This window comes from Pantherophis guttatus, chromosome 4 (assembly GCF_059756535.1).
Source record: "Pantherophis guttatus breed Tessera chromosome 4, ASM5975653v1, whole genome shotgun sequence".
In the NCBI taxonomy this organism is placed as follows: Eukaryota; Metazoa; Chordata; class Lepidosauria; order Squamata; family Colubridae; genus Pantherophis; species Pantherophis guttatus.
The window spans coordinates 42,667,265-42,691,416 of NC_142066.1; the positions used below are offsets into that span (position 1 = coordinate 42,667,265).

The 24,152-nt window shown below is 39.1% G+C and overlaps 1 protein-coding gene across 4 annotated transcripts in view; it reads right to left on the minus strand.

Annotated features, from left to right (window-relative positions):
• The window catches only part of PLXDC1 (plexin domain containing 1), a 79,143-nt gene extending 57,306 nt beyond the window's left edge, over nt 1-21,837 (minus strand). For 2 of the 4 annotated variants that reach the window (XM_034415394.3, XM_087893946.1), the window contains exons 1-2: nt 21,475-21,837; nt 1,422-1,582 (exon numbers count right to left, since the gene is read on the minus strand). In XM_034415394.3, the coding sequence (XP_034271285.2) occupies nt 1,422-1,582; nt 21,475-21,580 (267 nt within the window). In that variant the 5' untranslated portion in view covers nt 21,581-21,837. Of the gene's footprint in view, nt 1-1,421; nt 1,583-1,817; nt 2,278-21,474 lie in introns of those variants that run through there. The other 2 variants (XM_034415393.3, XM_034415392.3) reach the window with 1 other exon arrangement.
• Between the last annotated feature and the right edge of the window lie 2,315 nt (nt 21,838-24,152).

Consider the following 24,152-nt stretch of genomic DNA (forward strand, 5'->3'; position numbering starts at 1 on the left):
AGATCAAGGAGAGCCAGAATGGATGCACCAAATACTTTTTAAAATTTTAATTTCATTTTTATGTAGAAAATTTTTATTGCCACTGACTTGCACGTGACGGCCCAAGGTGGCTTATAAGGATATTCCTATTCCTACACCCATCAGAGGTATTCCATAATGCAGTCAATGCTGTTTCAGTACTTTCAAGGCCGGAAACTGCCTGAAATGGATCCAAATAATCTTCCTTTAGTATAGGAGAACCCATCCCTACAAGGATCAATTCACCTCCTTTCTTTTCTTTTCTTTTCTTTTCTTTTCTTTTTTTTTGGGGGGGGGGAATTTTTTAAAATTTTATTTCTTATACACGTAAATGTACATTCTCTTATTCATAATTAATCTCATATATATATTTACTAAAGAAAGCATAGAAAAAAATTTTTAAATTACATTCGGGGTTGCTCTTCCTTTCTTTTCCGTCATTTTACAACAAACCTTCTTCTCCTTCTTCTTTCTTCTCCTTCCCTACCTTCTCTCCTTTCCTACTTTCTTCTTTCCTCCTCTCCTTCCTCTTCCCTACTTCTCCTTGGCCCCGGGAACCTCCATTGGGACCTAGCTCTATGTCATCTTTTAGGAAGCTTTAGCTAACCAAGAGGAACAAGGACTATTATACAGATGGCTGAGTTCACAGCCTTCAGGACTAGCAAATTCAGACTCTTTTTGTGTCTGACAAATCAGGCAACTGTATGTTTGATCAACTCCACAGGGCCTGCACATCTTTCATGTGAATATTGGGGTTAAGCTTTTAAAAAGAAAGTGGGGGAAGCAGAACAGTGCTCCAGAGAGAGAGAGAGAGAGAGGAAGTGATATTATTGGGTGGAATTGAATAGAGTCTTTTTTAAGAAAACATATACCAGAATCTTACACATAGATCAAAAATATAGTTCACTATTTGATATGATTTGATATGATCACACAGAGTGAAATGTTCTATTCAAACTAAAACCATCAGTTTAAAAATAATCCCTGATTTTAGGTTCCCCCATATATTTCCACCTATGAGTCACTGATCTCAATGGACAAAAAAAGAAAGGAAAAAAAAAAACAATGGAGGAAAAATGGCATTTAGATAGGATCCAAGAAGAAAATGGGGAGCATTTTATTCCTGGGTTTCTTGATCTTTACATGAGTTTGATAAATATGGGCTGAGTCAGGGAGGGATTAGTGTATATCTCTTTTTCTGTATAACCTAGCTGTGGTTTTATAATGAGGATGAAGAATCCGTGATATTTCAAATACTAATGGAGGCAAAATTCCATCCCCTGAACCCTAAAGGGCTCCAATTTCTCCATCTCCCACATCTTTTTACAAGGAAAATTTCCTTAAAGTTTTGTGTCTGATCAAAACCTCCTACAGATGTGAATTATTTCTTACATGAGACTCACCACAATCTGGGTTTCATTGTCTGTCAGAGTGTCAATAGTCAAACTCCTTCCTGAAAAATCTTGGCTGATCTGTGTCCTTTTGTCTTCAGGTGTAGTTTCCCGAGTCTTTCGCTCCCCAATATCATGTTCTCCCATGATAGCTCCCGGCCCCTGGGTCCAACCTTTAGGGGGAAAAAAAATTAAAATTATGAATTATATGTATAAATAAATATATACGAGCTATTTCTAAGGGTCAGAATAGAATAGTTCCAGGATGAGTCATCTATGGCCATGAATCTCTTTTCAATGGATGCTGGAGACCTCCAACATCGTGTCACTAAAATTTGGCAGTCCAAAAATACTAAGAGCCAAACTTGGGAGGACTTTACAGACTAAAAACACTGCTCTGAATTGTACCTAGAAATCTACTGAAGTCAATGCAGCACCTGCAATATAAGTGCAAGGTGGCTGTAGCAACACACTCATCAGCAGGTAGGTTGCTACTGTCTTCATCAACTGCGATTTCCAAATTATCTTCTAAAGCATCTTTGTTAAAGTCCATTGCAGCAGTCTAGTCCTCTTGAGTTACCCAGCTCTTTTATTCCAGGCAGAGGCGCAGTAATGCACTGCACCAGATAAAGATGAAGAATCCAGCAATAGCTGCAAATCCAAGAGGACTCCCAAGTTGCAGATCTGCTCCTCTGAGAAAGCAACATCCACCTCAGTCACAATAGACAGGAAGGGTTTTGAAGAAAAAGCAATTCCTTATTCCTTAGTGCTCAATCTTAGCCTGTTTCATCTCATCCAGACCCCTGCAGCCTCCAGGCACCAAGTCAAAACTTTTGCTTCTGTAGCCTCTTCGACCCAGCTTAGAAGTGTCAACAGCAGGGAGATATCCTCTCCCAGTAGCTTCTTATCGGTATTAACACAGAGGGGTGGGAGGAGGTTTACCAGATAACTGAGCAGGGAAAGAGGGAGACAGACAATTGCAAAGAAGGACTCACTAACTATTTAACTTACTTGGCATCCACAACAATAATTACAACAAAAAAACATAATTAGGCCTACATATATGAGTGATGAGCCATGATGGCACAGTAGTTAAAATGCATTTCTGCAGGTTACTTCTGCTGACTGTCGGCTGCTTGCAGTTTGGCAGTTTGAGTCTCACTGGCTCAAGGTTGACTCAGCCTTCCATCCTTCTGAGCTCGGTAAAATGAGGACCAGATTGTTGGGGGCAATATGCTGACTCTGTAAACTGCTTAGAGAGGGCTACAAAGCACTGTGAAGTATTATATAAGTCTAAGTGCTATTGCTATATATATGAAATGGGTATTAAGCCAAGAAATTGCTCCTGGGGAGGAAAGCTATAGTAAATTTAGACACATGCTAAAAAGCAGAGACATCATCCTGCCAACAAAAGTGCATATAGTCAAGGCTATGATTTTCCCAGTTGCAACGTATGGCTGTGAAAGTTGGACCATAAGAAAGGCTGAGCGCAAAAGAATTGAAGCCTTTGAATTATAGTGCTGGTGAAGACTCCTGCGAGTCCCTTGGACTGCAAGGTGATCAAACCGTTCAATCCTAGAGGAGATCAACCCTGACTGCTCTTTAGAAGGCCAGATCCTGAAGCTGAAACTCAAATACTTTGGCCACCTAATGAAAAGGAAAGACTCACTGGAGAAGAGCCTAAAGCTAGGAAAGATTGAGGGCAAAAGAAGAAGGGGATGACAGAGAATGAGGTGGCTGGATGGAATCACTGAAGCAGTAGGCATGAGCTTAAATGGACTCCAGGCAGTGGTAGGTTGCTACCGGTTCACATTGGATAACAGCAGTGGCAGGAGGCTCTGCCCACGTGCCCGGATGCTTCTGCGCATGCGCAGAAGCACTTTGTGTGGGTGTGAGCGCACGCACATGCACGCACGAGCAAACTGGTAATGATGGGATTTGGAACCCGCCCCTGACTCCGGGGGATGGTAGAGGATAGGAAGGCCTGGGGGAACGTTGTCCATGGGGTCGCGATGGGTCAGACACAGCTTTGTGACTAACAACAACAAATATATGAAATTATTTTTTCCAGCATTGGAAAGACAAGTTTTTCAATCATAATCTTTCTGAAGTTGAGAGGGATGTCCAATTATTATTTAACTAAAATATCATTATTTATCCATAAGAAGTGAGTCTTGCAGAAAAACAATCTGAAGCAAACTGAGCATTTCAGTGACCATGAGAAACTGACACTGATTGATTCTTGTAGGAACTGTAGTTTACAAGTAGTCCTTGACATTCAACCACAATTGGGACTGAAACTTCTGTCGCTAAACAAGGAGGTTGTTAAGTGAGTCATGCTTGATTTTATGACCTTTTTACCACTGTTGCTAAATGAATAATTTCAGTTAAGTGAATTTCATGGTTGTTAAGCAAATCCAATTTCCCCCATTGATTTTGCTTGTTGGAAACCAGTTGGGAAAGTTGCAAATGGGGATCACATGATCTTGAGATGCTGCAACTATCATAAATACATGCTGCTTGCCAAATGTCCAAATTTTGATCACATGAACATGGGAATGCTACAACAGTTGTAAGCATGAAGATCGGTCGTAAGTCACTTTTTCAATGATGTCATAACTTTGAATGTCATTAAACAAAAGGTTGTAAGTCAAGAACTATCAATAAATGAAAGAAGGATAGATACAGTAGAAATCAACTCTTGTAGACAAAGGCTTTCATGATTGGTTCCAACTGTGAATGTACAAACTCCATTCCAAATTGTTGTGTTAACAGACTTTTCCTGTCCTATTCTGTCTTAGCCTGGCCAGACTAGCCTAACCTATGCCTCTTTATTTTCTAATTTCACCCAGGGTTTATTGAATGGATCATAACAAAATGATTTTAGAATGTGTTAATAAAATCACTTTACAACCACAAAATATTACAAATAATTAACATGCAATTGACAAAATAGCATGGGAAATACAAGGTAGAACAGACATTTAAAATCAGTGAAGCATTATTTAGGGTTGGAATGTACTTCTTCACAGCAGCAAGCAAATCTGTATGTATGTACACATGTACGCATGTATGTATGTATATTTGTGTGTATATGGATCTGCCTATCCATACTTATCTGTCTATTCATATCTATCTATCATCTATCTATCTATCTATCTATCTATCTATCTATCTATCTATCTACCTACCTACCTTCCTACCTACCTACCTACCTACCTACCTACCTACCTACATACATACATACATACATACACACCAGTGGTGAAATGTAAAATTTGTTACTACCGGTTCTGTGAGTGTGGCTTGGTGTGTGTGTGGAGTAATGTGACTGGGTGGGCATGGCCAAATTTTTTTTTTAATTTTTAAAAGCATTTTTTCTACAACCTCTTTGGCTGAAGAAGTTGTAGAAAAAATGCTTTTAAAAGGCTCTGACGATCCCAGCTGAGTCGCGCGATCATCAGAGGCTTTTTTTTTAACTTTTAAAAGCATTTTTTCAGCCGAAGAAAAAATGCTTTTAAAAGTAAAAAAAAAAAAAAGATGATTGCACAGCTCAGCTCATGCTACAGGTTCTCCAAATCACCCGCCACCATCACTACCGGATCAGGCGATCCGGTCCAAACCGGGAGCATTTCACCCCGATACATACATACATACATACATTCATACATACATACCATCTACCATCTACCATCTATTTATCTTCAGTATACTTCCAAAGAACAGAAAAACTAGGCTAATTCAGTGAATGAATCTGCCTTCGTCATAATTCAAATGCATCTATTTCAACAGGGCTTCTATTAACTATGAGTGAGTCTGGATTTGATCCAGTAATTTAAAAAATACTGTGGGTAATGTTAAGTTGGATGAATGAGGACGCAGCAAGCTAGGCAGTGAGTGACAACAGCTCTTTATTGTAAGGTGAGAACCCAGCAACTGACCAGGGGAAACAGCTCCCTTTATATACCTTATATCTGTGGTGGTCAGCCAATCAGCTGATGGTCAGTTAATTCAAACTGCCCACCAAATCTACATACATAACAGGTAATGTTCATAATAATCAGTGGAGAAAAGATCACAATCTTAATTCTTTAGAATTTATAAGTGTTGGTGAAGGCTCCTATTTCCTACTAATATTTTATTGGACCTGGTAAAATGTTTTTTTTTTTTTGTGGTCACTAGCTTATTGGGAATGTGATTTTGTCCTGCCTCTCTTTCATGCCAGTATCCTCTTTAAATCATCTAGCCACTAAGATGATAGCGTAGTGGCCTAATTCAGAAGGGCAAATTCAAACAAAATTACCAACAAGTTAAATATTTATACAAATCATGGCCGGTCCCAGTGATAAAAGACCTAAAGTAATGAAAGTAGTGTATTTTAATGCTACTTCAACAGCAAAATAATGAGCGGTCTTCTTTTTGGTCCAATATTCTGACTACCTTTTGTTAACAGGATGATAAATATATATGATAAATATTAGTCAGAAAATAGTTTTTAGAGATACTTGCAGAATGTGGAAAACAATCTGATAAGTGGGAAATGCATCTGAGAAAGTATTGATTCGCCTCCCCCCTCCCCTTCACAGTTGACCTTAAGCAACTGGTGTGGTCCCAAATCTTGATCCTTGTAGCACAGGATCTATTTTTCAAATAAAAACTGTAAAATCAATACACAAATGATAAATCTTGATATATTTATAAATGCTGGAAGTTATTAATTAACAAAGACAGCTTTGAATCCAAAAACACTCATTTATTTAGAGCATAACTAAATGTGTTTGTTGCAAGTAAGAGCTTACTGAAAACTATTGGCCTGCATTCCATAGTTGTCAGTCTTAGAAGACAGACTAAACTAAGAAACCAATACCATGTAAGTCATTACTTTTTTTTAAAACAGCTGCAGTAACGGGATCTTGGGAATCTAAATGTGTGTACCAGGAAAGGGTTTATCTATGAGGTTTTCTCAAGGTATTCTTTTATCTGATTATTTCCTTGATAGGAAGTCTTTTTCCCATCTGCCAGTTCTTTGTGGTAGGTGAGACTAGGAACCAAAGTTATGAATGCTTAGATTACTTTTAGGATAGGTTTATAGTAACAAGTCTAAAATATAGACTTCGCTACCAGTTCGGGAAGACTGCGCAGAGGGTCAAAAACGGGACGTAATGACATCCTGGTGGGTGGGCGGAGCCTCCTGCCACCTGCACTACCGGTTCACGCAAGCCGGATAGAACCACCACTGCCTCCGTGCCTTTATCTTTAAGAAAACTAGAGATGGTCCAGTCCGAGACATTTCCTCAAATTACATTTCTGCTTTGGACTCAAGTTTCATTTATCTCTCTGTTGCCTTGGTTGAAAATCTTCCTCCTATTCTTCAGTGTCGTTTTTACAGCTCATTACACTGTAAACAGAGAGTAGGATTCCTCCCAGGGTGCTCTGATATGATTCAGATCCAGTATGTGACCATTTATGTAGGGCTACCAGATCTCAGGTGAGAAGATACAGAAAATATAATGTCTCTGATGGGAGCAGAGAGACATTGCTGTTATCTACTGTAGTGGCCATCCAGATTTTTACAGTCCAGATCTAGCCATTCTAAACGAGGCATCTTCTAAAAGGAGAAAATAAAAAAAAATCATCCAGCCACACCATATTATTCTGGGCTTGCTTTCTGGAAAAACATATGCCTGTATCAGTGTACATGTGGCCAGCTTTCTCCACAAAAGCTCTATTTAGCCTTGGCCTAGGAAGCCAGATGTTTTCCAAGGATGTTTGGTATAACAAACACTGGGTTAGGAGAGATTATGGAAATCAGCCTTGGGCATATACTTTCCTCTTTGGGGTGGTTTATTTATTTATTTATTTATGTCTTCTAGAGGGAACACAAAGCATCTTGATGAGAATGAAATCAACATGTGTAACTCAAAATCTCTAGGGGTCATGTCAATTTTAAATTGCAACAGTTTTAGGAGTAAAAACATGTAATTTTACTAAGCCAAATGACAGATTGGAGAGGCTGACATTTGACTTACATAAAACTGGTGCAGGGATTTCAAAATGACCTAACATGAATATAATTTCCATGTTGAGCTGAAATCCAGTTTAATGAGGTCTCTACCAGTATTAATCTGAAAGTAGAGTTTTGCTTTTTTTAAAAAATAACTCTATTAAACTCAAGAATTAATATAGTACAATTACAAACTAATACAAACTAATATAGAGGGGAAAAAAGAAATGAGAAAGGGGTCAAATGAAAGAAAACACTAGAAGTGTAAAAAAAAGAAAGATTTAAAAACAGTTTCTGCATAAGTACAATAATTATAAATTAACCTCTGTCTCTAAAATTACATTATGATTCTCTTCTTTCTATAACATATCTAACCCTCAAAACTATCAATCATAATTTCATTTTTGAATTTATACGGGGTTTTTGGTCATCAATAAGGGGTTTTTGGTCACCAATCAACATTTTTTTTCTCTAGAAGATATTTTTTTCTCTAGAAGTAGAGTTTTTAGAGCAAATTATTATGGATCCCAAATTGTTGGTGATAGCAACTCTCCATGCACATTTGTAAAAGTACATCTGAAATGCATTAAACAAAAGTATAAAGTGTAAATCTAATATACGTATATCAATATATACGATTGTTATCAACCCAAGTTAATCCACTCCTGATTAACTGGGCTACAAAAGGAGCACAGAACTTTTTTCAGGCCAAGAGATATAGACCTTCTCAATGAAGTAATAGAGGCCACAATACAATAAGTGGGTGAAACCAGATGAGAGGGTCAGCAATGGAGAATGTGGCGCTAATGGTGGCATGTTAAAAAAAAAAAGTCAAGATGTCTTGGAAGAGCACAAGGAAATTAATGGGGCCTTGGCTCCCAAGTTGTCCACTCTGTACTCCATAAGGATGCCTTGAGAAGCACTTTCTCAAAATCTCCTGTGATAATTCCATAAGGGCAGTTGACAGCACAGGAGTCACATCACACTATGCTATATACAAAGTAGATACTTAGCCTGTGGGTCACAATGCTGAATTCTTTTCATACATTGATCTGAAAGCATTTTTCATTAGAATGTCCTATGGATATATACCATTTATTTATTTATTTATTTATTTATTTATTTATTTATTTATTTATTTATTTATTTATTAAATTTATATGCTGCCCCTCTCCAGAGACTCAGAGCGGCTCACAATACATTTAAAAAAAACCATTCTAAAAACATTTAAAAGATTAAAAAACATTAAAAACCTTAGAATGCATTCACACCATTCATGGCCAGATCTCGCCAGATCGCAAAGCGACCATTGATATGTGGTGTATATCCAGTGCCAGTAGTGGGGGAGCAGGTAAATTGGGAGAACAGTTGTGACACTAGCTGTCATAGAATCTTAATATGAGATTAGGAGTACAGCTCACCCATGCCTCTTCCCCAAGCACAGAGCCACACTTTATTCTCAGTTTAGAGTGGAAAGTATGATGAAAGACAAATGGGTGGGCGTTTTCATGTTCCATTTATAAACACTGTTTGTAAATCTGGATTTTCCTTTTCCGTACAATTCTATTCTGTTATTCTGAATTTGACTGAAAATAAACTTTTGACACAGTGATTATGATTAGAACCAGCGGTCTCAACGTCCACAGTGAAATCATTGAATTACAACAGTACATTTTTGTTCAATCTATTGTGATCAGCTACTGTCAGCCTTCTGAGGTAGTCCAGTCAAAAAGCACACTCAGGCGTATGAGCTCTAGGGTTACTATAAGATTACATTAATAGAATCTTGCAAGTCTAAAGTGCATATCTCCCTCCTTACCTTTACAATATAGGAAACTAGGGGGAAGGTCCCTTCAAAGATATATTTGCCATACTCCTACTTTTTCTGTGGGTTCAGCTGCCTCTTATCTGACTTTTGCCTCATCTTTTCTTCCTCCTGTTTTTCCCACATACCATTACAGCAACAGCCCCAGTGAGCACCTGGCTGAGATTGGCAAAATGCCATCCTAAATTCCTTATTGTGCATCCAGTGAAAGTACTCTTCTTTTCCCTCCTCTTCTTGTCCTCATTAATCCATCTAATTAATTTGGTCTTTCCTCATTTATCAATATCAAATTGGGCAGAGGGCAATGCCAGGGGTAGATTTAACTAAAAGATACATGCCAATCAGGATTTACTCTTTCCTTAAAGCATCCTTACAGGTTGCATGTGGCCCATGGAACTTGAATTTTAAAATAGTAGCACAATTAAAAGATGTTAAAGAGTTACTTTAAGATCTTCCCACACATCCCCTATGTATTTACAGATAGCTCAACATATCTTGCTGTTTCGTTTGGAGCTGGAAATACATTCCTGATCCACCCAAGGACATTTGAGGCTGTAAATCCCACAAGCCTTGGCCATATAAATAAATTAAGAAATCAATGAAATAATTAAACACATGCCCTTTTATGACACTCACAATCTGCTATCTGAGATGACTGACTGGGGAATAATGGTAGGGTTGACTGCCTCATTGACTTTCCATGGATGAGACAGGATAATTGTGCAATAAGAGCCTTTTCTGGAAACATTCTCAGAAAGCAGAACATAATTTCATCTAGGGTTCTTTACTTTTAACCACTATTTTTGTACAGCTAATTAATTTTGAGTTGGAATACTGGCAATAGTATGCATTAATAGAACTGCACATCCTTTATCAAAGATCGTCCCAATATAAGCAGATAACAATTCAAGATACGTTATGTAGATTAAAATAATTTGCATACATCAGGTATCTTTTTATAACGTACTGTAGTTTGCTATTTCTATAGGTTAGCCTCTGGGGAATTCTAATAATTGAATTATTTTAAAGAAATCTTTAATCATTCAAAATTTTAAAGCAGGGGTATCAAACTCAAGGCCCGGGGACTGGATCTGGCCTGCGGGATACTTAGATCTGGCCCGTGGGGCTGCCCTGGAAACAGCGAAGGACTAGCCTGCAGTGCCTCTGCCAGTGAAAACAGGCTCTCAAGCTCCGTATTTGGCTGTCATGGCCTCCTGCAATCCTCTGCCAGTGAAAACGGAGCTCCGTTTTCACTAGCAGAGAGTTGCAGGAGGCCGTGGCAGCTGAAAATGGAGCTTGGGAACCTGTTTTCACTGGCAGAGCACTCGGGCCACCACAGGAGTGACATTGAGCTGGCCACTCCCCCCTGGCCAGCCCCCGCCTCTCCCCCAAGGTCAAACACAACCCTGATATGGCCCTCAATCAAATTGAGTTTGACACCCCTGTTTTAAAGGAAGAAGGGGAACAGCTGAAATAATTATAGGCAGTATTTATTTATTCATTCATTCATTTTTTATTTTTTGCTTTAATTTATATGCCGCCCTTCTCCGGAGACTCAGGGCAGCTTATAATGCGTTAATTAATTCCCCACCTTTATTTGTATTACAAATACCTCAAGGCAGCAAACATATCTGACACATTTTCCTCCTCCTATTTTCTCAAGAACAACAACCCTGTGAGGTGGGTTGAACTGAGAGTGAGTGAACCTTTGCTTATAGTGAATGCCAAAGGTTCTCAATTAGTATGACTTTCATCTAGATGGATCATCTGATAGTGGGTACCAAGTGGTGCTGGAGATGTAGATGTCAACCTAGTTCTGCATATAAATGGGGAGATTTTGTGTTCCTCAATAACATCTCATAAAATAGACCAGTGTAATCTTCTTATTCCCACTCATGAGCTATCCTCCAACAGGGTATGAGTAAGCCCAGGATGGTGGTGGTGTTGGTAGTAGTAGTAATGTTGGTAATAGTGATAGTAGTAGTAGTCGTCGCGGTGGTGTTAGTGAAGGAGGAAGAGGAGGAGGAGGGGAAGGGAAACACAGGCAGGATTTACCGCAGATCCATTGGTTATGTTATTTTTCCAAAATGTAGCTGCTGCTGCTGCTGCTGCTACTCAGCACATAAATGACAAATCACAATATCCATTGTGTTAAAACATGAGCTTCAGGCACGCACCTTGTAAAATCTGTACAAACAATAAGCAAAGTAAAATGTGCTAGAAAGATTGTATGCTTTGGCAGTCAATAGCTCTGCAGATGAAGTTGCTTCTGTGTTTATTAGTCCAATTTTATTTTAAAAATATACCATGTTTCAAGCCATCATCCCTTTGTTTCTGTATATTGGACTGATTTTAGAAAATAAACCCTTCCCTGTCCATCAATTCCTTTGGGAAGAAGAGATCTGGGCCAGCCTCCCTGTAGTCAATTTCATAATCCCTCCGTCAGTTTCATAAACTGGTAGAAAATTCAGCAGTTTGATTTTCCCTGCTTATATAACTGACATGCATCTTGCTTTAGTAAATTCCTATGTCTAAAATTGATACATTTTAACTTTGAGACATATTGTGCTCAACCTCATGCATGCAATTACCTTACCCTCCCAAAAAAATGTCCTAAAAGCAGAAAGCATCAGAAAAACTAGCTGATCATGTATCATTTCATCCATAAGTGAAGCAGTTGTCACTGTAATGGAATAATTCCAGTACAGATCCACTGCAAATAATATATCACACTTTTTTTTTTAAATCTAGAAGATACTGAAAAGATGAGTGTCAAAGGCAGCCTTCATTTTCATCAGTGTCAGGTTCAAGTTTCATTGTTCTCTTCATCTCTCTTTCCCTTGTGTATAGACTATCCAAGCAGAAACTATTATTTGGCACAGTCAGTCTATGGTTTGGCTGCTTTCCCTGTAATTTCCTGGCATGAAAATATTGAGTTGAGACACTTTATGAATCAAGCAAATACTGGAAAGGCTGTAAGAGTCCATCCTGCCGGCCAAGCATTGCTGATTTTTCCTGTTTACATGGTTTTCTAGCTGAGATTGGCGAAGAGGCCAACAGAAGTTTGGATCAGTTTAGGATATTGCAAAGTGATTTTAGGTGACTTATCTAGGAAATCTTTGTTGTATATTTAAATACGTTCAGGCTTCTTATAACATTAACTGGATGTGATCTTGAGACTTCCCTAAATATTAAGTTGCTGAGAAAGATGGATCTGGAGGAGGCTATTATACTCATGCCTTGCTTGTGGGTTTTCCAAAGAATCCAGTTGACTGCTGTTGGTACAGAATGTAGAAGGGATTGAGCGTTTGATCTGATCAACTGTGTCCCTGTTATATTATGACTCAGGGAAATGGAGACACAAACAAGCAATTTTCATAAAACTTATTTGATCTTCAAGTCAAGAAGACCCAACTCTCTAACATCTGTCTCATCAAGCAGCTATGTTAACTTCCAAGAACAGAACAGAACAGAACAGAATAGAACAGAACAGAACAGAATATTCTTTATTGGCCAAGTGTGATCAGACGCACAAGGAATTTATATTTGGTGCATACGTTTTCAGAGTACATACAAACAAAGGGATACAATCATAAGACCAATAGGAGAAGGCAATAGGAAAGATGAGAAGTATAATAGTAATACAGCCCTATTACATGGGTAAATATCATTATGCATAAGGCAGTGTTATGTGAATTAGGTGTTTAGCAGAGTGATGGCATGGTGAGGGAAAAAAACCTGTCTTTGTGTCTAGTTGGTTTGGCATGCAATGCCCTATAGCAGCATCCCAAGAGGAGGAGTTGAACCAGCTTATGTCCAGGATGTGAGAGGTCTGCAGATAATTAAATGAAATGAAATTAAAATGAAATTAAATAATTAAAAACATTTAGATTTGTGAACAACCAAAGCTTGATATGTTATTTTCTTTCAGCTATGATGCAAAAAGGAAAGATGCACAGAACTGCTTTAATTAAATAAAATAATTGTTAATCTCTTTATCCCCATAGGTCTCTTTCCATGGATTTTGAAAGAAAGACTTCTTTCTTGCCTTTTAAACATAGTTTCACAATAATAATTTATTGTAATAAGAAATTAGAAGAATTGCTTCATTTTTTGAACTGACATTAGTTTTTAATCACACAAAACACTACTCATAATTCTGAGCTTTTACACAGTCCTTTCAGATATTTAAAGGGCTTCCTGTAATTTATTTAACTGTGCTTCTTATCAAACCTTTACAAGATAGCCTGAGATACTATCTCTTCTCAGACAGATGAAGGGATTGAGTTCCATAGGGAGTGGTGAACCTATATAGTTTACCGCAAAGCCGAGATTAGGGTGGCAAAACTTATAAAAACTGTATTTGAAGGCAGTTATTTGATTCCACAGGGTATCCGGTTGTGGGTTCTTGAAGAACTCAAATGTCATATTGGTGAAAATATGCAAGTTATCCCTAAAATCAACATCCATTCCTGAGGACTTGCATATTTTGGCCAATGTAACTCCAGGTTTTTTTTTTATTTTTTAAAGACCTGGTGGGGCAGAAAAGAGAAAATCATACACCAGCTTATTTTAGCAGCTCTTCTGGGGAAATTAGTAGAAAGTGTTATAAAGACAACAAACCCCACAACACATATAGAAAATTGGGCTTCTGAGACTATAGGCCCATGATGGTGAACCTATGGCACGGGTGCCACAGGTGGCACGAGCATTGCCCTACTCAGCTCCAGCATGCATTTGCATGCCAGCCAGCTAATTTTTGGGCCTTTCAGGCCCATCTAAAGTCGGGAAATGGGATGTTTCCGGCCTCCAGAGGGCCTCCGGGAGGAGACTGAAGGCCATTTTCACCCTCCCCAGGCTCCCCAAAAGCCTCTGGAACCTGGGGAGGACAAAAAACGGGCCTACCACCGGGCCAAAAGCGGGGGTAGCAGGACTGGTAGCAGGCGGGGTGTCATGCATGCATGCATGAGGGGTGGGGTGCATTGAATTATGAGTATGGGCACACAAATGTGTGACACCCCCCCCCGCATGATTCCCACTTTTGGCACGCGATGGCAAAAAGGTTAGCCATCACTGCTATAGGCCTTTCCCCAGTGCTCTGCAACCATCTTTGATGCAGCAGAAAACTAGACTGGCACGAAATTGGCTGTTTCTTTTTAATTCTAATACTTCTAATGCCACAAGTATTGAATAGGGAAACGTAACAGATGTGACTCACCTTGAGGCTCCCCCTCAAAAAGGGAGTTTATTAATTTGGCTCCATTACTGTTAAAGATGGTATTGGCCATGGATTAAAGAGAATAACAGAATAACAGAGTTGGAGGTCTTTTAATCCAACTCCTGGCTCACGTAGGAAACCTTATAACCATTTCAGACAAATGGTTGTCCAGTCTCTTCTTAAAAACTCCGAGGGTTGGAGCACTCACAACTTCGGGAAGCAAATCATTGATTAATTGTCCTAACTGTTGAGAAATTTCTCTAGGTTAGTCTTGGTTCTCTCCTTGATTAATTTCCATCCATTGCTTCTTGTTCTCCTTTCAGATGCTTTGGACAACAGGTTGACCCCCTCTTCTTTGTGGCAGTTCCTTAGATATTGAAACAGTACTATCATGTCATCACTAGTCCTTCTTTTCATTAAACTATGAAAAAGATGAAGGCTGTGTCAGGCAGGCTTGTAGCACAACTAGGTAGAGACAGAAAAAATTGTCTAGGCTCATCCTGACACACACCCTCAGAGCAGTATAAATATGCTCTGTAACCCCTTTGGAGGCCATATTCTCATGATGTAGCCTTCATCTCATCCTCAGCCCATGGGTGAGACATATTAAAGTTGACTCCCTGTTTTGGTTTTAAAATAGTGCTTTCTCCCTCTCTTCTTCCAACATAGCTGTGGCCTTGTTTTAATATCGATGAGGTAGTTGAAAACATGGATAGAAAGTTTCCATTGTTAATGCTATTAAAATGTGGGTGGGTGGGGGGAGGGAGGGAGTCAGTGAAATTAAGCATAGGGAGATTTGGGACCATCAAAGAGAAGTGCTTTTTTAGTAAATTTATTGTCATGGGATTTGATGAGGGTCTTAGGGAATTTACATATTTCTTATTTCTACATTAATCTTTTCCAAGATTCTCAAGATTGCACAAATGTCTTTTTATTGTCATACAATGAAATATGCTGCTACTAATGTAGAAGGTAGCATCAATTTAGACTACAGAAATCTGGACTTCTAGGAAAGAGATGGAAGACTGAAGATAGCTCCATAAAAAGTGGACTTGGTATCCACAGTGGAACAGAGAAGTAGTGAGTAAGTAAGTAGTGATAATTCCTCTCTGGACAAGGAGAGGACTTGAGATCACCTATAACAGTGATGGTTAACCTTTTTGCCATTGCATGCCAAAAGCGGGGGGGGAGCTGGGTGGGGTCATGCACCCACGTGCCCACACCCATAATTCAATGCCCCCTGTGCTTCGGCCCCCATGCATGTGCACTTGATTCCCCCCATGCTCCCCCACACATGCGCGCACCACCACCCCCACAGCCCATTTTTGGCCTAGCAGGCCTGCCTGAAGCCTCCAGAGGGCGAAAATGGCCTCCCCACCCCACTGGAGGCTGGAAACGACCCATTTCCTGACTTCTGGTGGGCCCAGTAGGCCAATTTTTTGTCCTCCCCAGGTTCCAGAAGCTCTCCTGGAGGCTGGGGAGGATGAAAACAGCCTCCCCCACCCCTCCGGAGGCTGAAAATGCCCTCCCAGAGCCTCCGCACAAGCCCTGTACTTACCTGGCATCCAAAATGGGCTGTGTGGAGACTCCTGGGAGGGGACGCGTGGGAGGGGCCAGCCGAAAATCAGCTGGCCAGTGCACGCATGCACACTGCAGCTGAACTAAGGCAATGGTTTGCATGCCCGAAGATATAGCTCCGTGTGCCACTTGTGGCACACGTACCATAGGTTCACCATAATGGGCCTATAAGCACTCGAGACAGCTGCTCCTCTGATGGGTTTAGAGTTTGGGGAGATGAGGGAATAATCACGGTCTAAAGAGTCATGGTGGCACAGTGATTAGACTGCAGTACTGCAGGATACTTCTGTTGACTGCCGGCTGCCAGCAATTTGGCAATTCAACTTGTTGGGGGCAATATGCTGACTGTATAAACCACTTAGAGAGGGCTGTAAAGCACTGTGAAGCATATAAGTCTAAGTGCTATTGCTATTGCTATCTTGCTCAAACAATTATCAGCGTCTTGGAAAGGACATTAGTTTGCATATTTCTTTTTCTTATCACTTGGAAATTGCCTGTTAACTGTTTTTCCATTATTAGGAAATTTTGGATCCACACATTGTATTTTCCTTCCAGCTTCACTAAAAGAAGCTTTAAGAACTTTTTTTTTTAATAAACAATAAATGGTGATTAAAACTTTGATTTTAGAAAATTACAAATGGACTAAAAGTGCAGATGAATTTGACATAACATTTTAGAATTAATTATAAAGAATTCTTTCCATGGGAAAATGTTACTGTTGTAATTTAAAAAATAACAATGATAACATTCTAAAAAATTGGAGCCTAGAGGGAATTAGAAGTAGCTAAAGATTACCAGGAGAACGCTGAATGAAGTACAGTGTTTAACGTTGGATATCGAAGGATATTTTTGAACAATGGACCCATAAGTTAATTTTAAAAATGTCTGCCTCTATAAATAGAGTGTTTATAAGATATTATGGATGAGCAGAAAGTTCTACCTCAAAACATCGAGACTGAGTTGAAAGTGGATTTCTACAAAAATAACATGGAAAAAGATATTACACTGGGACTTGAAAAGAAACTGGTTGATTTCTTAATAATTAAAAAGAATTATAAATAACAAACCAAGAGAGCAACCTGGATAATTTTCTTATATTGGATTTACAAAAGGGGTGTGCTAAAGTTTTGAAGAATTTTGTGAAAATGGACAAAAACAAAATAAAAACAAACTAAATTTTACAACATTGCAATATTTGAAGGAAGTAAAGACTGGTATTGTTAGAAGTAAAGGGAAGCAATATAAAGTTGCTTTATTTAATCAAGCTTAAGAATTGAGGCTTATCATATCATATCAATTATGCCATTCTGGTGACTATATTCTGCATGTAACTGATTTGAGTTTTATTTTTTTATGATTGGGTAACATCCCAAACAAGAGAAATTGAATTGAACTGAACAGAAGGACTCTTGCAAGTAGAATACGTTCTTGCAAGAATATACCACCCGGCTAATTCTTCAGCCAAATATTACATGCCAGTCTTATCTGTTCCAATTCTTTCAAGGGGGATTCACACCCCAATAATTTACATAAAATATTCTAAAATCTTTACAGTTTCCATTTAAATGAAGTGAAGAAATAGATGGATAAAATGAGGCCAGAACTTCAACTGGACAGGCCGAGAAGAGAAAGTGAGAAGATACTTGTCAGTTGTCACTTAGTGCTCTAAATGAAAAATTTCCCAATACATCATCAATCGTCCATTCCCATTCAAGACAATTAAGAGATGAAAATACAAAGAGAGAAAATTTAGCAACTCATAGACAGACTACTTCCTAATAATAAAAGCTGTTTGATCATGGGATAAAGACTTTCTCTGAAACTAGCAGGCTCTTATTTTTTGGAAACACCTGAAGAGAACAAACTCCATCTGTCAGATAAACTATATAATTTAGGAATGGCCCAAGTCTGCCCAAGTGTTTCATTTTGGTAATCTCATCCCAATCCCACTGTAAGGCCCATATAAATTCCTTTCCCAAACCGCTTCCCCCAGAGGATTCCATCTTCTGGCCAGTAGCTGTTTGTCCCAAGCAATCCCTGCCCCTATCATCCTTTTGATAAAGGAACAGGCCACGTTGATTCCGGAGATAAGCTCAGGGTAGGCACTATTCCCAAGGATGTTCAGGAACCAAATAGTCCTTCAAGAAAGGAAAGGATAGGCTAAGCCTAAAGTGCCCTACCGCTCCTCCATAAGGAATGAACAGCATCTGAATGAAGGCAAGGGGTGGGGTTTGGTCCTGATGCAATAAAATCCTCTAGCTTGCAGAAGGGAGTCTGGGGAGCATTCTGCCTTTGGGCAGGATCTGGTTTTCCACCTCTGCTGGAATTGCATCTTGTCTTTGAAAGTCTCTGTTAAGCAAGAGGGGGGATCGGATAATCTCCAAAGCTTTTTCAAATTCTAAAATTTTAGGATTCTCAATATAGCTGTTTAACTGTCTTGACTTAGTAAATAAAAAAATAAATCTCGTTCATGACAGATGTTCTTTGATATTCTTATATCATATACATCAGTTTGATTCTTATCAATATAGTGCGGGATATTTCAGAGCCTTTTAGTCTTATTGCTTACACACACTGAAGATAAGATTCCCCTGCTAGATGATGCAGACTACATAATCCCATCTTTAAGGTCTGAACGAGGCTGGGCAACTTGTAGCACTCCTGGGGCTACTGGATGACAGTTCCCAATATTCCTACAAAGCATGGCCAATCATTAGGGATTCTGGGAACAGTAGTTTAGCAATGTTGAGATGGCTGTGGGTTGCTTGACCCTTTTCTAAAATAATTGTTTCTCCCTGTCTTCTGTAACTGATATTCATATCAGCTGCTTCCAGATGTGTTGCATTCCCAGAATTCCTAGCCAACACATCTGGAGTACACCAAGTTAATAAAAGACTGATTCATAGGAATTCTGTAGCTGACCTAACAATTTCATTCTGCCAAAACAGCCATTCCTGTTCCAGAAACATCATATCCTGTACCTTTAGCATTCATGCACTCTTGGTTGGGGAAAGGATGATCTTAGATTAGAAAAACTAAAAAAGCGCAGTTCAGCCAAGTACCTAATGAGACTTATGAACTATAGATAAGAACAAGAGGCAGGATGAGTTCCCAAGGCTTAACTGGAAGGATAAACTTGTACTTTGCACAAAATTTTATGACAGTAAGAGAAATTCATGAAGGGATGCAGTGACCTAAAAGGAAGAGGTAATTGGTTTTCCATTGCTAGAGGTTTTCAGACATAGGCTGGGTAGCCATCTATTATGAATATTCTACCTATGAATTTCCTTCATTGGATTAGATGGCCTTTAAGATTGCATCCAATTGAATAGAATAGAATAATAGAATTGGAAGGGACCGTGGAGCTCTTCTAGTCCAAATCCCTGCTGAGGCAGTAAACCCTATACCAGTGATGGCTAACCTTTTTGCCATCACGTGCCAGGAAGGGAAGGGAGCTGGGGAGGTTCATGCGTGTGTCCACCAGAGGTGGGTTTCAGCAGGTTCTGACCAGTTCTGGAGAACCGGTAGCGGAAATTTTGAGTAGTTTGGAGAACTAGCAGTAAAAATTCTGACTGGCCCCACCCCCATCTGTTCTCTGCCTCCCAAGTCCCAGCTGATCGGGAAGAAATGGGGATTTTGCAGTATTCTTCCCCTGCAAAATCCACCATGCCACGCCCACCAAACAATGCCATGCCCGCCAAGCCACACCCACAGAACCGGTAGTAAAATATTTTGAAACTCACCATTGATGCCCACACCCATAATTATATGTGCCCCGCCCCACACATACGTGCTCTCTCTCACAGTTATCATCCACAGTTCAGTTTTTTTATTGAAAAGTTTTACAAAAAAAAAAAATACAGAAATTTCCCCCCCATGTTCCCCCCACCCTTTCCCCCACTTCATCCCACCCTCCCCCCCGACTTCCCAGAGCAAAATACAAGGTATTTTATTTAATCAAACATAAACTAGATTAATCTACTTATCCTCAAAGTACTGCCTCCCCCACTGAAACCTTAACTCCACTACAAATAACCAAATACTTCTAATACTAACATTCATTCATAAGCTATTTGATATTTTCTTGTCTGATACTTATTTTGAATATAATCAATCCATCTTCTCCATTCCGATACGTATCTTTCTTGCGTGTGGTCCTTCAATCCACAGTTCAGTTTTAAAGCTATTGAAATTCATTATCTTCCTAATTGTTAATATGTGCATAGTTTGCTCAAGGCAAATGATAGAGTATAATAAAATGAAACTGAAATATACAGCCACTTAATGTCACCTTGCACTGTGAGATAATTGGCATATAAAATTGATATAAACAAGCAAATATACAGAAATAACCAGCCAAAGTGGTACATATGGCTTATTCCCTAAAAACAGAACCTTTTCAAACGGAATGGATTCCATAATTTGGAAGCAACATAGGAGAAGACCCTCTGTCTCTATGCATGAGTTCACCCATCTAGATACCCAATTCATTTCTGCTTGGACTCATTGGATTTCATGTTGGAGCCTTGTTTAAAAATGAGACACAACACAACAACTGGGAAAGTAGATCAGTGATTTTTGCGAGCCAATTAGCATAATACAAAATCAGCAACTCTGTTAAATATATGGAAACAGTTTCTCACAAACATGTGATTTATTCTAAAGAGAAGATTATATGACCTGTATCACTACAATGTGGTAAACTAAGTTCACAAGGAACACATGTACACTCAGTGGATGCATCTGGTTGTGTAATATGATATATATTTTCATATATACACAAACATAAACCATAAGCACAATAACTAAGTTTACCCAAGATTATGTCAGAAATTGACTGGCTGGTTTGTGACATAGTCCAAATGTTACTTCTGGTTCATGTGAACCCAGAAAGTTGGGTTAATTCCATACTAACAAATATAAACAATAACTAGAAGTACTATATGAATTGTCACCCACAACACTTCACATTCGCCAGGCATTTGTGCATTTGCATTGCCACAAAGAATCATTCTTTTTCAATAGTCTTCCATGCATTTGTAAGTGACTGGAGGGTATTGGATGGACCAATACTTTGATGCACACAGAAATCTATATATGAAAGCTGCCATTTGACAGGTATCTCTTTGTGCTTTTCTATGAAAATACCATTTAATTTTTGTACCCTTGGTTCCCTAGCAGAGTTACATGTGTATTTACATATCATTCTGCACATGTACCTTATTCCCATTGTTGTTTGGGCTGGCTCACACTTGATCCCCCTATGGACACCTGTCTCCACCTTCCCTCCTTGCCTTTTCATCTCATACCCCAATTTTGGTGAGTGGGTACTTCTCGGAACTGCCTTTCCTCAGGTTCGCTGGACAAAGGCACCTCCAACCCGCCGCCCGCTCCTCGTTCATTCTTTGCTCACTCGCCCCATGGAAGGTGCAAACGGTACCTGCTCCTTTTCTTTCCGGGAAGGAAGATCCCATTGCCGCCTCCTGCAGAAGCCAGAGCAGCAACAGTGCTCCCCAGGAAAGCTTCCGCGATTCGGGATGCCCCATCACTCCACTGCACCACTTATCCTTGGCACGAACTTTCTGGTGCGCCTGGGAAGCAGTTTCCACCCGGGCCGCTCCTCTCTCTCCTCTGCAGCCACCACCTCCGTTCGGCTGCCGACGGCGTGGGATGAGTGGCTCCCGGAAGATTCCTGCTCGGTGGCGGAAACTTGTCTGCTTCAAAACCCAGCATTTGGAGGTTGCTGGTACAGCACGGAACTGTCAAAGCTCAGCTGAGCGGAGGGCGGGGGGTGAGGGTGGGCGAAGGAGGCAGGAGCAAGGGGGCTGGGAAGGATGGAGAGGAACCGGAGAACCGGCCTGCCCTCTGGTGGTTATTGGTAGAATTTGGTACAATACAGTACCCAGAAATCCTGGCCTTACTTTGTAGATAAAGTAAAAAGTTACTTTGATGGAGCTAGTCAAGAACATGGGAAACGATTTGCAAACATGAAGTTCTAAACTTCCTAGAATTATGCAACATTAAGGTTGGAAGGGACTTGGTAGGTGATAAATTCGAACCTTTTGACCAGAGTGGGAATCTATTATTTATTTATTTTTATTATTATTATTATTATTATTTTAATTTGATTTATATGCCGCCCTTCTCCGGAGACTCAGGGCGGCTTACAATGCGTTAAGCAATAGCCTTCATACTTTTGTATATTTTATACAAAGTCAGCTTATTGCCCCCACAAACTGGGTCCTCATTTCACCTACCTTAGAAAGGATGGAAGGCTGAGTCAACCTTGAGCCTTGGAGAGATTCGAACCAGCAGAAATTGCAGGCAGCTGTGTTAATAACAGGGTGCGTATACCACTGTACTATCAAGGCTCTTGATTTCCCTATTGCTGATGTCTCCACCCTGTTTCTCTATAAACCGCTAGTAAATGGAACTCCACCACTTCCAAATAATTCATACTTGAACAGCTGTTAGCATCAGGACATTTTTCCTCTGTTTGCTTAAATAGGAATCTACTGTGGTTAATGTATTTGTAAATACAGAGTCCTCGGAGAGTGGGCGGCATAGAAATATGATTAATAATAAATAAATAACTGGAAAACTAAAGCGTGATCTCAGAAAGAAATGGGGAATTTGAGAAAGTTTGCAGCATTTGAAGTACTTGCATAAAATCAAGATCAGTTATGAGGCCATATTACAATTCGTTATTGAAATACAATATAGAGCAGAACAAAAAAAAATATAAAATTGTTGCAAATTTTAAAGAAGTGGTAGCTGTGGGGCATTGGGAAGAACTCTGGGGTGGGGGGGAATCAATAAAATTTACATGAAGTCACAGTCTGAGGGAAAATTGATACAAGATGTTTTATGCATGGCATAGTATATAACTCCATTAGTGATTGCCAAATGGGCAAATTAACCAGTGATAAATGTTGGAAATGCCATAAAAAAGAAAAACTCTTTACCACATGTAATAATCATACAAAAAGACTTAAAAGTTTTTGAAAAGAAGTACACCAAAACAACCAGAAAAATCTGAAAATAAAATTTGAAATGAAATTCTATTTGCATTAGGTGTGATCCCAGAGAATGCAAATGAAAAGCACCATAACTTAATTAAGACATATGCTGATGGAGTCAAGAATTAACTTGGCTGGAAGAAGCAAATCTTGCTGACAATATAAGATTCAAAGACTAAAATTGGAGATTATATAGCAGTAGAAAAATTGGCTATATATCTACACAGAAGAAGTCTAATTAAATTCAAACAGGAATGGCTTCCTTAAAAATTTGTCACAAAAGCAAGGCATGTAAATATACTTATAACATGGCTTTTGCAGAAAAAGAGAATTTAAAAATAATTAAAACAGTCTAAACAGAATTAAGTAAATAATAGAAATTTAAAATAGAATATGAATATAGTTAAGTGGAAGTTAGTAATTGTTTTAAATTGTTTTTTTTTAATGTTTAAATTGTTGGTTTTATTGTATACTGCCCACATTCATATTTGCGAGATGCATGGTCATATAGATTTGATAAATAAGGAAAAAGGAAAAGAAAAGAAAGCTGCTTGAATGATTTTTCTTATATATCTATGGATTTTTCTTATAGTTGTCACACCTCTCTTTCTCATTTTTTAATTTTTTCAAAAAAAATGCTTTCATTTTTTAATCATTACATTAAATCACATCTTTTCAATTCTCACAGTAATATTTTTCAGATGTTCAGTTACTTCCTTGTTCTGTTTTGTCTTGTTTTCTGGAACATCTCTGAACAAATCTGCCCCATCTTCTGCATGACAGCCATTTGGTACTTGAAAGCATGACTTCCAACAGTTTTCTCCAGGTTAAATACAATCAATACCTCCACCCATTCATCATAGGGATTTCATCATCATCTTCATATATTTATTCTTCCAAGCCCCATATTATCTTGCTCCTTGTCCTCCGGACAAGCTTCATTTTGTAAATGTCCTTCCTAAAATATGTAATTGGATGTAAATGTGATCAGATGAGTACAGGATAGAAAAAAACCCTGACTTATCTTTCTTGCTACTTGTTTTTGTGAAATCTAAGGCAGGAGTCCCCAACTCCGGGCTGTGGCCCGCTACCAGGCTGT